Source organism: Lipotes vexillifer, unplaced genomic scaffold (genome assembly GCF_000442215.2).
Source record: "Lipotes vexillifer unplaced genomic scaffold, Lipotes_vexillifer_v1.1 scaffold965, whole genome shotgun sequence".
Taxonomy (NCBI): Eukaryota; Metazoa; Chordata; class Mammalia; order Artiodactyla; family Lipotidae; genus Lipotes; species Lipotes vexillifer.
In genome coordinates, this window is record NW_006769686.1 from 1345162 (window position 1) to 1359081 (window position 13920).

A 13920-nucleotide genomic window follows, 5' to 3' on the forward strand; every position below is an offset into this window, starting at 1 on the left:
CCAAATTCCCCTGGACGCTGCCAGAGGGATTTGGCTGTGACAACCCCTTGTCCTTCCGCAGCCGAGAGAGGCCCCAGCGCAGGCGTCTTCGGCTTTCTGCAGGAGCTGCTAAGAACCAGGCCCATGAGCACTTGCCCAGCCGGTACGAGAGAACAGAGAACTTCTGGCCCCGACCCTAGCCTGTTCCCACACCAGCCTCTGCCCCTCGGCCTCGCGTCAGCCCAGCCCTGCCAATTCCGTCCTCAGGGACTCCAGAAACGCCCGAGCCTCTTTGCGGTGGGTGTCCCTGGCCCTCTCCTTCTCCCAGAGCGTCCCTCCAGCGCACCTGTCATCCCAGCCCCACACCCGCACTCCAAACACACTCGTTCACACATTCGCCCTCCACTCTCCCGCCGGGCCCCTCCTCACCTGAGGAGCCCGACGTGGCGCTGGCCTCGGAGCCCAGGGACTCCGCGGAAGGCGTGGTGGCGCCGGCCTGGGCGGCCAGCTGGTTGTGCGCGAGGCCCAGGCGCCGCAGACTCTCGCCCTCAGACGTGGCCCTGCGCAGCCGGCTGAACAGCGGCGTGCTACGGACCGACGAGCCGCCGGAGTCCTCGCTGCTGCCGCTGCGCTGCAAGCGGCTCGACAGCCGCTCCAGCGTGGAACTGAGCCTCCTGCGCACCGCCGGTACCGGGGAGCCCCGCGCCGAGCTGCCGCCCTCTGAGCTCTCCCCATCCCCACCGCGGGCCTCCCAGGCCGGGTGGCGCTGCGCGGGTGGGGTCCGCCGCAGGCGTTGGGACAGCGACAGCGAGAGGCGGCGGACGAGGCCCGGCTCCCCGACCGCCCTGAGGTCCTGCACGGAGCGGGAGCGCTCGGGCCGTCGCACCAGCTCCAGCGGCGTTCCCGCCGGGCTGGGCCGGTACATGCCGTCCTCCTCGTCCGCGCCGCGGAAGAGGCCGCGCTCCTCGGAGCGCGAGCGGCTCAGCAGCCGCAGCCCCCGCGACAGGGGCGACTCACGGCTGCGCTTGAACTTGGCTTCGAACACGGCCTCCGACTCCAGGTTCTCGATGCTGCTGCTGAGACTGCTCCCTGGTCGGCGGGGCACCGCAGGGACCCGGGCTTTCTCTGCTGGCCCTGGCGGAGCCCCGGCCGAAGGCAGGCGCTTCTCGGAGGCTCCCGGAGGTGGGGAGGCCACCCTGGCGAACACAGCCGGGTGGGGCTTGGGTTCCGACGGCGATGCGACAGGGCCCTGCAGGGGGCCTTGCGCGTGGCCTGACAGCTGGAGCGACTGCATGATCTGGGCATAGGGTGTGAGGGGGGCCGCTAGGGTTTGCGGAGCTAGGGGGTGCTGTGTAGGCTTGGGGGCTGGTTCTGGCGTGGACTCTGGGGCCTTCTCTCTGGCAGGCTGGGGTGCCGAGGGCTGTGCAGCATCACTGGGTGCGGCGACAGGAGGTTCTGAAGCCTTAGGGACACCGGGCCGCGCCGGGCTAGATAGCTGGGCCTCGCTAAGGGCGGACAAGGAGGGAGACTCCTGCAGCCCGAGGGCCCCGAGCCGGGCCACGGGGATCTCGAGCGGTGCCCCAGCTCGGCGGTGCCGGCCCCCGGGCGCCGCCTCAGCCTGCGAGAAGCTGCTGCTCTTCTGCAGACCCCGGGGCTCGGGCGGGTGCTGGTGGTGGGGTGCTGCCTCGCTGGAGGCGGCCCGAGCCAGCCGGGGGTCCCGGGCACGGCCCCCCAGGCTCTCCAGCAGGGGGCCCCTTAGGCCGCTGACCTTGCCATCCTCAGGGCCACCCCGCAGCAGCCGCTGGCGCAGGGCCTGCAGCCTCTGGGCATACTCGCCCTCGCCCAGGCCTCCTCGGGTCAGGCGGGTGGCCCCCGGGCTGGGGCTTCGGCGCTGCGGCAGCTCTACAGATGCTGCCTTGTGCAGGCCCCGGCCCGGCTCCCTCGGCCCGGCCCGGGGCAGGGCGCTCTCAGCCGAGCTGCCCCTCCGGAGCTCTCCCCGCCGGGGGCTGAGCTCCTGGCCTGGGGAGGGGAGGACCTGAGGGCTGGGGGCCTCCTGGTGCTGAGAAGGGGCGTTTCCTTGCTCCTGCCAGTCCATGGGGGTGGCGGCCCCAGCCTCTGGGGCGCCCAGGGCCTCATCCTCAGTGGGAATGTCAGTGAGGGACACCCGGGAGCCCGAGAACTCAGGCTGCAGTGGCCGGGGCACTGAGGGCAGCTCCTCCAGCTCTTCCTCTTCAGAATCGGAGGAGGACGACAGCCCTCCACTAGGGGGTGGTCTTCTGGGTACGGCCACCCACACCCGCTCCGGGGGTGCCCGCAGCAGCTCAGGGATGGGGCGCAGCACCAGGTGGCACTTGTAGCTGATCTGGGAGCGCTGGAGACAGGGTACTACAGTCAGACCTGAGGGACCCATGGGGCCAAACTGACCCACTCAGGCCCACCTCATGCCCGGGGGAGAAGGCCTACGGCAGGCAGAAGTGGGAGCTGAGAGAATTAAAAGGCGGATGAAGACAGATGAGCAGAAATGAGGGCACCTGACAGAAAAAGCAGGGTTAGAGAGAGAAGGCTGTAGAATAAGATGAAGCCACAGAGCAGGGCCCAGCCAAACTCACCTGCCATCTCCGCCGGGAGAGGAACAGCTTTAAGTGATCCGTGCTCACCTCTGCGCCCCTTGCCTGTGCCTGTAAACCAAGAAAGAGGGCCTGAGGGAAAGTCATCTGTCAACCCTAACCTTCCAGGTTTGGCAATGGAGAGACAACATCCACAGGAGGGGACAGTAGACAGAGCAGCGTCAAGTCTGGGCTCCTGGGGCTCCCTTTCCCAGGGGATCTGTCACAATAACTCCCACCGTCAACGTTCCCACATGTGGACAAATTGCCTGAACCTAGGCGGAGAGGCAGGAAATCGGTGGCTCCTAGGCTTCAGAGCTTACACCAGGGCTCAAGGCCCTGTCCTGGTACACTGGCTGTCCTGGGAGGCCTGTGCTCAGGCCCGCAGCTTGAACCCTGCTCTCCAGCTCACCATCTGTCTCCATGTAGAGACAGTGCCCCAGACATCTATCTGGAGCCTTGGGGGGGCCAGACCTCAGAGGCTTCCCTCAGCTACTTTTTCAGAGCTCATTTCTGATCTGAGAGACCAGGCTTGTACTTCAAGGACAGATACCAGAATGACCTCGGCCTTCTGTTGACCCAGCACAATGCTCCCTGGACGGTTTGTTCAGTTGCTCTTTCTGGGTCATTTGCCTAACCCCTCCCTCTGCCTGGCGCTGTGCCCTGCAGTGCTGGAGTTTGAAGATGAGTGAGAACTCTGCCATAGGGAGTTCACAACCAAAAGGACGGGCTTCCCTGGTGGCACAGTGGTTGAGAGTCCGCCTGCCGATGCAGGGGACACAGGTTCGTGCCCCGGTCCAGGAAGATCCCACATGACGTGGAGCGGCTGGGCCCGTGAGCCATGGCCGCTGAGCCTGCGCGTCCGGAGCCTGTGCTCCGCACCGGGAGAGGCCACAACGGTGAGAGGCCCGCGTACCGCAAAAAAACAAAAAAAAAACAAAAAAAAAACAACCAAGAGGACAAGACAGCCAGGCCACCCACCCAAGCACAGTGTGTGGGACCAGGGCAGGATGGAGGCGAGCCACAGGAGTGAGGAGGACTGGGGCTGGTCTCGAGAGCCAGGGAGAACACTGATGTGCATCCCTAGGATGAGGGGTGGGAGTCCAGACCTGTGCCTTGGAGTCCATGATACCCCAAGCTGAGCCTCAGTTTCCTTATCAGCAAAAGGGGAGTGATAATACCTTCCTTTGTAGAGCTGTTGTCAGGCTAACAGATCATATGTAAATAAAATGCATATCATGGTTACTGTATACACTAGGGACTCAATAAAATGGAGCTGTTAATAATGTTCTCACTCCTTCCACCTCTTCTATCACCATTTTGCAAGACAAGACTCACTTTAAACCAAGGATGTTCTAGGGTCTCCTCTGCGGTAGGCCTCCTGCAAAGGAAAGAGAATTAAGAAGGGATTTATCATTCATTCATTCATTCATTCAATAAATGTTTGGGAAAACAGGGCCTCTAAGAAGTTGGGGGATTGACTGTCTATGGGCGGAGGCTTGGGCAGGAGTAGGGGCGGCGTGAGGGGACTCTGCATGGGGGAGGCTCCTCGGGCCTTGTACTCACAGCCGGTCCTGCACCAGCACTTTGATGAGGAAGCCCCGGGCCTCCCTGCTCAGGCTCAGGAACGTGGTCTCTTCGAAGGCCACATTGTAGTTTCGGATGTTCATCAATGTTGTCCGATCGTTCTCCCCAACAAACGGAGAGATTCCCGTCAGGCTGCAGGGGTGGAGATGGCTGGAGTGAGAGGTGGGCCCCGGGGCTGAGATGAGACAAAGTGGGGTGCCAGTGGGAGCACAGGGCCGGGGACAGGCGGAGGCTGGGTGAATCTGGGCAGAATCTTGCAGAGTTTTGCCTGTCCTGCCCCTACTCGATCCCCTGAATGGGCAAGGAGGCAGTACTGCCTTGAGACCTGGGCCACCAGGTCCTTATCCCAGGCCCATGCTCTAGAGGACCTGTTCCAGCCCTCCTCCAGCCGCGGCCTGTCCCTGAGGTGAGGAGCCTGTGCCAAGGGGATATGCCCCCGGAGCCTGGGCCTTCCCTTTGTAGCCCATGTTCTGGACTAGTTCCCTGCCTAAATAGCACTGAGCCGGCACTGGCCTCCCAAGCATGCCACGTGTGCCCACCCCTTATGGAGGGGTGTGGTGGCGGACAGAGCTTGGACACTCAGTCTGGGTATCCACATTCATGCATGTGAGGCCCCTCCCAGTGCAGGAAGGAACCAGGGTGCAGAAGAGAAGAGGCAGGCTGCAGGCCCCCAACTTCTCTATTGCCCCAGGCTCTGCAAACGTTAGGGGTGGGCCTGCTACGAGACTGTTAGGAGACGGGGTCCTGAGTGCAGAGGGGTCCTTACCAGAGGAAGGCGACGACACCCACGGGCCTGAGGGGAAAGGAGAGTGGATGCGTAAGAGGACAGCCCAGCTCCCACTGATCTACTGAGGAAAGGTCCTCCCTGTGAACACTGCCGTGGACAAATGGGCACAGGGCTGCCTCCTTGGGGGAGGACCCTGAACCCAGAGATCCCGACATGCCTGGAGGACTTAAGGGTCATGGCAGGGCCGGCCTAGGAAGCCCAGAGGAGTCTGGGGACCAAGAGACCTTTGCCCGCCTCACTGGGGGAGACAAGGTGGCTGTAGGTGCGGAGGCCCAGCACCCAGGACTGTGAGGGCTGAGGCCCTGAGTGACTGGGTCAGCCCTAATGGATGAGGGGGAGGTAGTGACATGGGCAGGAGACCCCCGTGAGCAATGCCACCAGCCAACTGTCACAGTAGGCATCTGGGCTTAGTAAAGCTCCTCTGTGCCACTGAGCGAGCCCTCAGCATGGCACTGAGGGAAGCTGCCCTGGCCCGTCCCAGCAGCCCAGTATGCCAACGTTACCAGATGTCAGTGACCCCAGAGACAGGGGTCTGGTTGACAACCTCGGGTGCCACGAACTCGGGTGTGCCATACTGGCAGTACTGGAGCTCTCCCGGAGTCAGCTTCTGAGCGTTCCCAAAGTCACAGATCCTCACCTGCTCTTCACCCTCAACACCATCCCATATCAGCAGGTTCTCAGGCTGCAGGACACAAGGCAAGACATGGGAGCTGAGTGCAGCGGGGAGGACGCCCCAGTGCCTGGCTCCCACAGGTGCTGCCTGCTCCCCACCCCACACCTGCATCTCACCTTGACATCCAGGTGCAGCACACGGTTCTTGTGCAAGTAGCATATTCCCTCTAGCACCTGCCGCATATAGGCCCGGATCTGTGGAAACAGGAGGCCCAGAGTCCGGGGGAGGGGGGGTATTATGTTTGATCACCACCAGGGTTGTAGCAAGAAGCCAGGCCATGCTTGGGAAGTGGCCTTCAGGTGGCTGGTGGAGGGGGCTGAAACATAGGTTTGGGGTTACTGAGATTCAGGGCTTCCATATACAGCTGCACAAGTTGGGCACAGCACCATTATAGGAGGGTGCCATTTGCATGATAATAAAAAGAATTGTGCAGTGCACAACTTGTAAAGCCCTACATGGCAGGACAGCATTGAGACTGAACAGAGTCTAGATGGGGCTCCTTCTGGGGTAAGGCTTGAGGAACCTTTATGTGAGGAATACTGGGAAACAACAGAGTTGGGGGCCAGGGTGGGTGCCGAAATTTTCAGAAGACAATTTAAGTCCCAGCATGGGGGTCTGCTCTGATGGGGGAAGGGGGCTTTGCTGCCTACCTAACAGTGCTCTCCACCACCACCCCTGGCCTATTCGTGGGCACAGATGGCATGCCCAGGACGCACTCCTCGGGTCTCAGAGCTCAGGTGGGTGAACACTGGCGCCCAACCTGGCCCCTACCACCCACTGCCCTCACCTCAGACTCACACACGGTGGGTTTCCTGGCCATTCGCTCCAGCAGCTCCTCTGTGCAGCTATGTCCTAGATCAAGGAGAACAGTGACCAGTGCCAACTGCTGGGCCTGCCTTAGGCAGTGCCCTCCACCCTCAGAGCTCAAGTCGGGTCCGAGCTCAGCACAGGGTCCTCCTTCCCCGAAAAGCACATCTGCTACCAGTGAGCAACTGTACCTTCCCTCTTCCCCCTGTCATCTGGGTGCTTAGATGGGACAACCCTGCTTGAACTCTCACTTGCTGTGGGATCTCAGGCAAGTCGCCTAACCTTTCTGAGCCTAGGTTCCCTCCGGTGTCAAATAGGGATAAGACTCCTCTCACCCACCTTGTGAAGTACCTTTAAGGATCAGGTTAGAGCAGCGTTTTGTTGACTGTGGATGGAGCTCCTTGACTCTATTTGAGAATCACCCAGAAGGCCCACGACACATAATAATTTGTCAATTTACTGAGGTTTGGGTTCGAACAGTACAGACTGGGAGGCTAGCATGTAGGACACGGTCACCCTACAGCTGGCAGTGACAAGCCAACCATCCAGCATCCTTACCTCAGTGTGACTTTGTTTAACCATAGCTCTTATGAAAGGATAAAATCCATTCTTTACGAGAAGAGCCTCTCAAATAAAGCCAAGTATTAATGGGGTCACTGCAAACGTTCAGATATACTGTACTGCATTTCATGATAAAAATCACGTGCCTTTTGCCACCTGTGTGACCTCGGGTGAGTTACTTAACTTCTCTATACCTTAGTTTCATCATCTATAAAATGAGGATAATAAAATTCCAAGAGATAAGCATATGCGATGATTAAATAGATTAATATCTGTAAAACTCCTAGAACACTGCCAGGCACACATCAAGTGCTATGTAAATTTAAGCTGAAAAATGTTGTTTTTCACACAAGTCTCCAGACTCCACTCTGAAGTATTTATAAGATGTCTTCAGAGCTCCCAGCTGTCAATGGGACCATTTTGTAAAGTGTGAAACGTGTCGCTAATTGGCTCTTACAAGGACCAGTCATTCAGGCCATGTGTCCCCCACCCATCCAGCCTGTCCCAGGATACAGCTCGGTGACAATGACAAGTCCCCGGCGCCTCTCGAAGGCCTCATGGAAGTAGAGGATGCAGTCATGCTGGAGCTGGGCCAGCAGCCGGGCCTCTCGCCATGCCGATGCCTTTGGCTTGGCCTGACTGGGGATGAACTTGGCTGCGAACTCCAGGCCGGAGCTTCGCTCCACTACACGCCGCAGGTAGGAGAAGGCACCCCTGGGTGAGGACACGGGGAGAGGACAGGGCTCAGGCAGTTGCTGAGCCTCAGGCCCAGCCTCCCTTGGGCCCTGGACACCACACCCCCCTCCTAGACCCACACCTGCCGATCTCCTGGTGGATGTCATAGAAGTCGCTGAGTCTCCTTCCTCGCCGCTCCTCGTCTTCCCTGACCCCCTCCACCTCCATAGCTGTCTGAGCTGAGGAGAGATGCCAGGTGTTAGGTGGAGAGGGCAAGAAGGAACGAGGGCAGAGACTGGGACAGGGAGGGCAGGTGGAAGACACGCGGAAGAGAAGCAAGAATGCTGGCGCCCGAGGCAGCGCTGCTGGGGCTGGAGCAGGTGGTGGTCTGGAGTGAAGGGCCGGGTGAGTGATTCCTGGTGGGAGGGCGCTCACATGGGATTCCTGGGTGAGCCCTTGGCCTTACTCCTCTTGAACTCCAGCCCACCTGAGTGCACAGCCAACTCTGCTTTGCAGGAGACTTCGCCAGCCAGGTTGCGGGCCGTGCAGGTGTAGACGCCTCCGTCCTGGGACCCCGCGCTGAGCACCACCAGGGAGCACTCATTCTCCTCGTACACGAAGCTGACGTGGTTGCTCTCGGTCAGCAGCGCCTCGTCCTGCAGAGGTGGCCGTCACCTCCAGTCCAGGCCTGGCTTCCCCTCCACCTGGGACCCGGCTTTACCTCCACGCCAGAGACCCAGTCTCATCTCTACCTTAGGGCCCACCGTTATCTCCGCCCTAGGGGCCTTGCTCAGATCCAGGATCAGCTCCACCCTTATTTCCCAGCGTCACCAGCACCTCTGGGTCCCACTTCCTCCTCCTTATCACACCTCTGGCAACTGCTCTGTTCTTTGTCCAGGCTCCCCTGACCCCTCCCACGCCCCCAGAAAATCACTCCTCCCTTCCCCCTAGGCTCCTGGCCAGCCCCAGCTCGGACTCAAGGACGCCTTCGTCAGCCTCTGACCTTGTACCACATGATGTCCGGCAGTGGTTTCCCCTCAACCACCACAGCGAAGCGAGCGGTTTCTCCAGCTCCCACCTCGACGTCCTCCATGATGGACTCAAACCGAGGGGCCTCTGAAACACACAGGGGTGAGGGTGGGGGAGGGAGGGGAGAGAATATGGGGGTCACGGGGCCTGCCTCTCTAAGCCCTCCCTCAGCAACTGGCTCAGGCGGAACACCAGACCCCCACCCCCACCCCCACCGCAGAGCCCCAGCAGCCCACCCTGGGGCTCTCAAACTCCACCCCCAGCAACATGAGTTCCTGGCCTGGACCAAACGCTGTCCCTGCAAATCCAAACGTGATGTTCTCCAAATCCCAGAAAACCCAAGCCGGGGGTGCAGGCTTGCTTTGTTTGGCTCTCAGTATTCATTTGCCAGCTTTGAAATTAGGAGATTTTCACACACAAAAGAAATCTGGACTTCCTGCCTCTCTTGGAAAATCAGGACTGGCTGTCCTGAGCTGCTTCCCTCACTGCATTAATGGGCTGGCGAGGAGTGGCCGATACTGCCCCCTGTGGGTGGTGGCCCTTCAGCACAGTTCAACCGTGGGCTTCTCGAACTCTAACCGTCCTGGGCCCTGCAGGCGGCTCAGTCTATGACCCTGAATCAAGTTCATGGAGGGCATTGCCTCTATCTTGAAGTTTTCTCTCTGAATCTTATTTAAATATTTAAGGGGCCTTCAACCATCTGGGAGATGGCAAGATGAATCCACGGGTACCGATTCTCAGTTTAGTTCTCCCACATGTGACTGATTTTATTCTCTGCACATATCATGCGGTTGTGTTATTTCCTGGTAAAGCAGCTTCTAATTCTCATGATGGAATTAAATACATATTCCAATGTGCCTGTGCTTTTCGAAGAAGCCTATGACTTCCTGGTGCCCTCCCCCTCCTCTGAGAATGTTTGAGGATCTGGGCTTCAAAGAGAGTGGGAGAGAGAGGCCCTGAGGGAAAAGCAGGGGTGCTGGGCAAGGAGCACTACCTGGCCACAGGCACACAGCTCAGCCTTTATACAGATAAAGGGGGAGGTCATCCTGGGGAAGATGCATCAGCGGAGCAGGTGTGGGGAAAAGAGGCCATTCCACCCACCTGGGGGGTAGGGGGTGGGGCACAGCAGGAGGGGGTGTGGTTCCAAGCCCCAGGCCTGCTCTAGCCCTGACCAGCTGGGACTCGGTGTCCCTCAGTCACTGTCCCAGCCAGGCTGGCTGCAGGGCTCTCAGTGTCCAGAGCCTCCCCAAACCCCAGGGCTCCTCCTATATCTGGGAAGAAAGATGAATCCTGCAGATGGTACTGTCAAGGAGCAAAGCGGTTGGGAATTCCCTGGTGGTCCAGTGGTTAGCCCTGGGCTTCCACTGCATGGTGGGGTGGGGCGCCCAGGTTCAATCCCTGGTTGGGGAACTAAGATCCCACAGGCCATGTAGTACGGCCGACAAAACAAAACACACACACACACACACACACACACAACCAAGGAGCAAAGGGGTGGCTGAGTAGGAAGTGCCAGGATGAGGTGGGGGGAAGCTGGACAAAGGGGAAGACACATAAAAGGGAAACCAGTACCCCATCTACCGCCGGGCCAGTAGTGTCCCCGTATCTCCTCCTCACACACCCTACTGCCACCTCTCTCCTACTTTAAGGCTGCCTGCTCTGCCCTCTAGGAATCTGGTCCCTGGTCTGCTGGGAGTGGGGATGGGGGCAGTGACAGAGGTCAGTCTATGAAGGTCAAAGGACCAGAAGATTTCAAGTGAACGTCAACAATTTTTTTTTAAAGCACTAGAAAATGTACATTTACCCCCTGATAAGATGGCCTGTGCTAACTAAAATGTCACTTTCTTTGCAGTTGGTTGGAATCTTATCTACTCAGCAGGTAACACTGTTTAGCTCACGCTGATCTGACGTTCGGAGTGGCAGTTACATATGTCTAGAGTTAATTAACAAACCGGAAAACAAGACAATTACTACTCTATGCATGTTACAGTCTGAGAGACTACATCTCGAAACGAGAAATTATAAAAAGGGTCCTCACTGCAAAGGTTGGAAGGGCTTGTCAAACAGGCTTGTGTGAAAGGGCAGCAGCCAGGATCCCCAGAGCTGGGAGTCTGGGGATAAGGTGCCTCACTTGGGCCTTTTTCTTCTTTTTTTTTTTTTTTCTTTTTCTTTTTTAAATTGACTTGGTCCCCCACCTCCTCCCACTTCGTTTCATTTGAGGTACTATTTCCTGTTGTGTTTAACACAGGATCTAAGAACACTGTCTGGCTTTGGAGTAGGGCATCCAGGCTTGAATCCCAGCTCCAGACTTATTAGGTTGTGTGACTTTGGGCCTGTTACTTAGCACACCTCAGTTTTTCATCTGTAAAATGGCGATAATAACTGACTTCATCTCACAGGGTTGATGTAAATATTAAATGAGGTGATACACGTGAGGTACTTAGCACTGAGCCTGGCACATACTAGGTGCTCAATAAGTATCTTATTAGTACTGCTATTATTATGGCCAGGCCTGAGAGGGGAGACCTAGGATTGGCAGGTGGGTGTGTTCACCTGGGGGTGTGAGGAGAGGGCTGTGGGCCTCAGAGGGAGGGGAGGGAAGGAGGCGGCTGTCACCTACCTGCCAGCTCCAGTGTGACCGAGCAGGCCTGTGTGCCATGGCGGTTGTGAGCAGTGCAAGTGAGGGCCCCCACGTCCCGGCGGCCCACCCGGCAGATCCGAAGACAGTACTGGTCATCATCTGGCTGGCTCAGCTCATACACACCCGCCCGGGCCTCTAGGAGGGCCCCTCGGCAGCTAAGGGACACAGCACAGGGAGGTCACCCAAGATCCAGCCCCAGGGAGGTCGGCCTGGCTGGCTGGAGCGGGACTGCCTCACGTGAAGAGTAGGGCATGCCAGGTGGGCCCCACCTCCTCCAGATGACTTGGGCCTCCACGTGGTTCAAGGTGACAGTGACACTGGCAGGCTGTCCCTCCACCACGCACACGATGTCTGGCTTGTCCAGCACGGCGGGCGCCTCCTCCAGGGGTGGGCCTGGGAGCAGAAGGGCTGGCTCTATGCTGGGCTTGACACCAGATCCTCAGCACCCACTGCTCCTTGAACCCTCCCAATCGCCATACGAGCTCCATTTTTACAGACTAGGAAGCCGAGGTTCAGAAAGGTTTAGCGACTTGTCTAGGGAACTCAGCCAGAAGCAAGCAGCAGAGCTGGGATTGGACCCCAGAGCCTCAGCCTTGCCCACTGCGTGTGATCCTTTTAGGAGTAAGAAGGAAGCACTCTGACAGGTAGGGGTTGCGCCCAGCCACACCAATTCCGCCCTAGTTATCACGTCCACACTGGTCCTGGAGCCTCCTCCATGGACACCCAGTTCCCTGGCCCAGTAGCTCTTGCCCCCGCCCCACAGAACACCAGGCTCACCGCGGTCCAGCAGCTGCACGGGCTCAGAGGGTGGGGAGGGCTTGCTGCTGCTCTTGATGGTGGTGCTGAGGACCCGGAAGACGTGCTGGACCCCCTTACGCAGCCCGGTGGCTGCCCACCCAGGCTGCCGCAGGCCTGTGACCAGCGCTGTCCAGTGGTCTGAGCCCAGCACCTGGTGCTGCACAGTGTAGGTCAGGGCGTCCGGGTCTGGTGGGGAGGCAGCTGCTAGAGGCGGGCCTTGCTGGGGTGCCCCCCGCCCCCGTTCAGCTGGCTCGGGACTCAGGGATTCATCATCAGTCTGCTCTGAGGACCTGCCTCAGTTTCTCCTGTCGCTTCTGCCCGTCCCCTATCTGCTCCGGTCCAGCCACAGGCCTGGCCAGGCTCAGAGCCCACGAGGTGTCGGGCATGGGATCCAGTTACAGGCATGGAGGGACCTTGACTTAGTCCCGATTCCTTGCTACTACCTGAGGTAGGGAGACTGAGGCACAAAGAAGTAGGAGATCGTGCACAGGGAAGGAGAGGCGTTCCCCAGGACCACGACCCAAGCACCCAGTCCCTCTGAGAAGAGAAGGGCACGTGGCAGCCCCCTTCTCTCTCCTCTCCTGACCCAGAGCCAGGGTTCTGTCCACCGTGGGGAGGAGGCCCGCACCCGTAGGCCCCCCTGGGCCTTGCCCTCCTCTCCTGGTGCCCTCAGTGGCCCCGCCCCACCCATAGCCCTGTGTGGCTGGGACCCACCAATGGCCATGTCGAGACTCCTGGGGGCGTTCCATGCGAGTGTGATCATCTTTCCGGTCACAGCCACTACCTGTGGAGCGCCATCTGGGGGGCCTGGAACCACATCTGAAAGCCACAGGTCCGCCGTCCGCTGGGTCCTTTCGGGCTCAATGGCCCCACAGGATCACCAGGCCTCCAGGCAGTGGGCTGGGGACCAGGGGCACAGCCACAGGGGCAGAGGCAAGGCCAGCTGGCTTCCCGGGGGACCAAGGGGGAGGGAGCTGGTGTGGAGGCCCCGCCCTCACCCAGACCCCTGGGTGGGCCAGAGGCTAGGCTGTGCACACAGCTGACCGGGAGGGTACCTGCCTCACCTGTGACGTAGAGGTGGGCATAGCAGGCCGCTTTGCCCAGTTTGTTGGCAATGACGCTCTTGTAGACGCCAGCATGCTGAGGTCCCACGGTAGGGAACACCAAGCGATGGACATCCCGGTCTGTGGGCGGGGTGGGACAGTGATACTGTGTCTGAGCTAGGAGGATACTTTGGAGGGTGGGCCCATGCCCCCCAAGCCAGGCCCTTCACTCCCATGCGCTACAGGTGGAAGGGAAGGGTGGGGCAGACACAAGAAGGGTGTCCATCATGCAGCACACTCTAGGCCCAGGCTACCAAGTGCACACCTGCAGCCCTGCACCTCTTGCCTGTCCCTCCAGCACTACAGGCCCAGCCACTTCTCATCCTCCTCCCAGGCCAGTTCACTCTCTGGGGGCTCCTGCCCTGGAGAGCCCCCTCTTCTCCATCCTCACAGCCACTGCCGGTCCCATCTCCAGCTCAGAGCCCATGAAAACCTCCACGCGTGCGGTCCACACCCCACCAGCAGCATCGCATGTGATCTCTCGATCTGGGGACCTTAATGGCACCTACTGCTAACCAGGTGGTCTCCAAAGCCCTCAGCCCAAACTCCCGTCCGGCCTCGTCTCCTGCTATTCCTACACGTCATGACCCTGACCCACCATCAGGTCCCTGAACAAGCCACGTGAGTTCTTTCTCCAGGCCTTTGCTCACAAAATTCCTCCCTCTGGACCGCTC

General features: G+C 59.4%; 1 protein-coding gene across 1 annotated transcript in view; it reads right to left on the bottom strand.

Moving 5' to 3' along the window:
- SPEG (striated muscle enriched protein kinase) overlaps positions 1-13920 on the bottom strand; it is a 57915-nt gene that overhangs the window by 8494 nt on the left and 35501 nt on the right. The window contains exons 14-30 of the mRNA XM_007445852.1: positions 13208-13327; positions 12858-12962; positions 12123-12329; positions 11615-11738; positions 11325-11500; positions 8679-8791; positions 8163-8331; positions 7818-7914; positions 7514-7714; positions 6420-6477; positions 5749-5826; positions 5463-5641; positions 4939-4965; positions 4152-4304; positions 3924-3966; positions 2589-2657; positions 409-2350 (exon numbers count right to left, since the gene is read on the bottom strand). Of these exons, the coding sequence (XP_007445914.1) occupies positions 409-2350; positions 2589-2657; positions 3924-3966; positions 4152-4304; positions 4939-4965; positions 5463-5641; positions 5749-5826; positions 6420-6477; positions 7514-7714; positions 7818-7914; positions 8163-8331; positions 8679-8791; positions 11325-11500; positions 11615-11738; positions 12123-12329; positions 12858-12962; positions 13208-13327 (3861 nt within the window). The remainder of the gene's footprint in view (positions 1-408; positions 2351-2588; positions 2658-3923; positions 3967-4151; positions 4305-4938; positions 4966-5462; positions 5642-5748; positions 5827-6419; positions 6478-7513; positions 7715-7817; positions 7915-8162; positions 8332-8678; positions 8792-11324; positions 11501-11614; positions 11739-12122; positions 12330-12857; positions 12963-13207; positions 13328-13920) is intronic.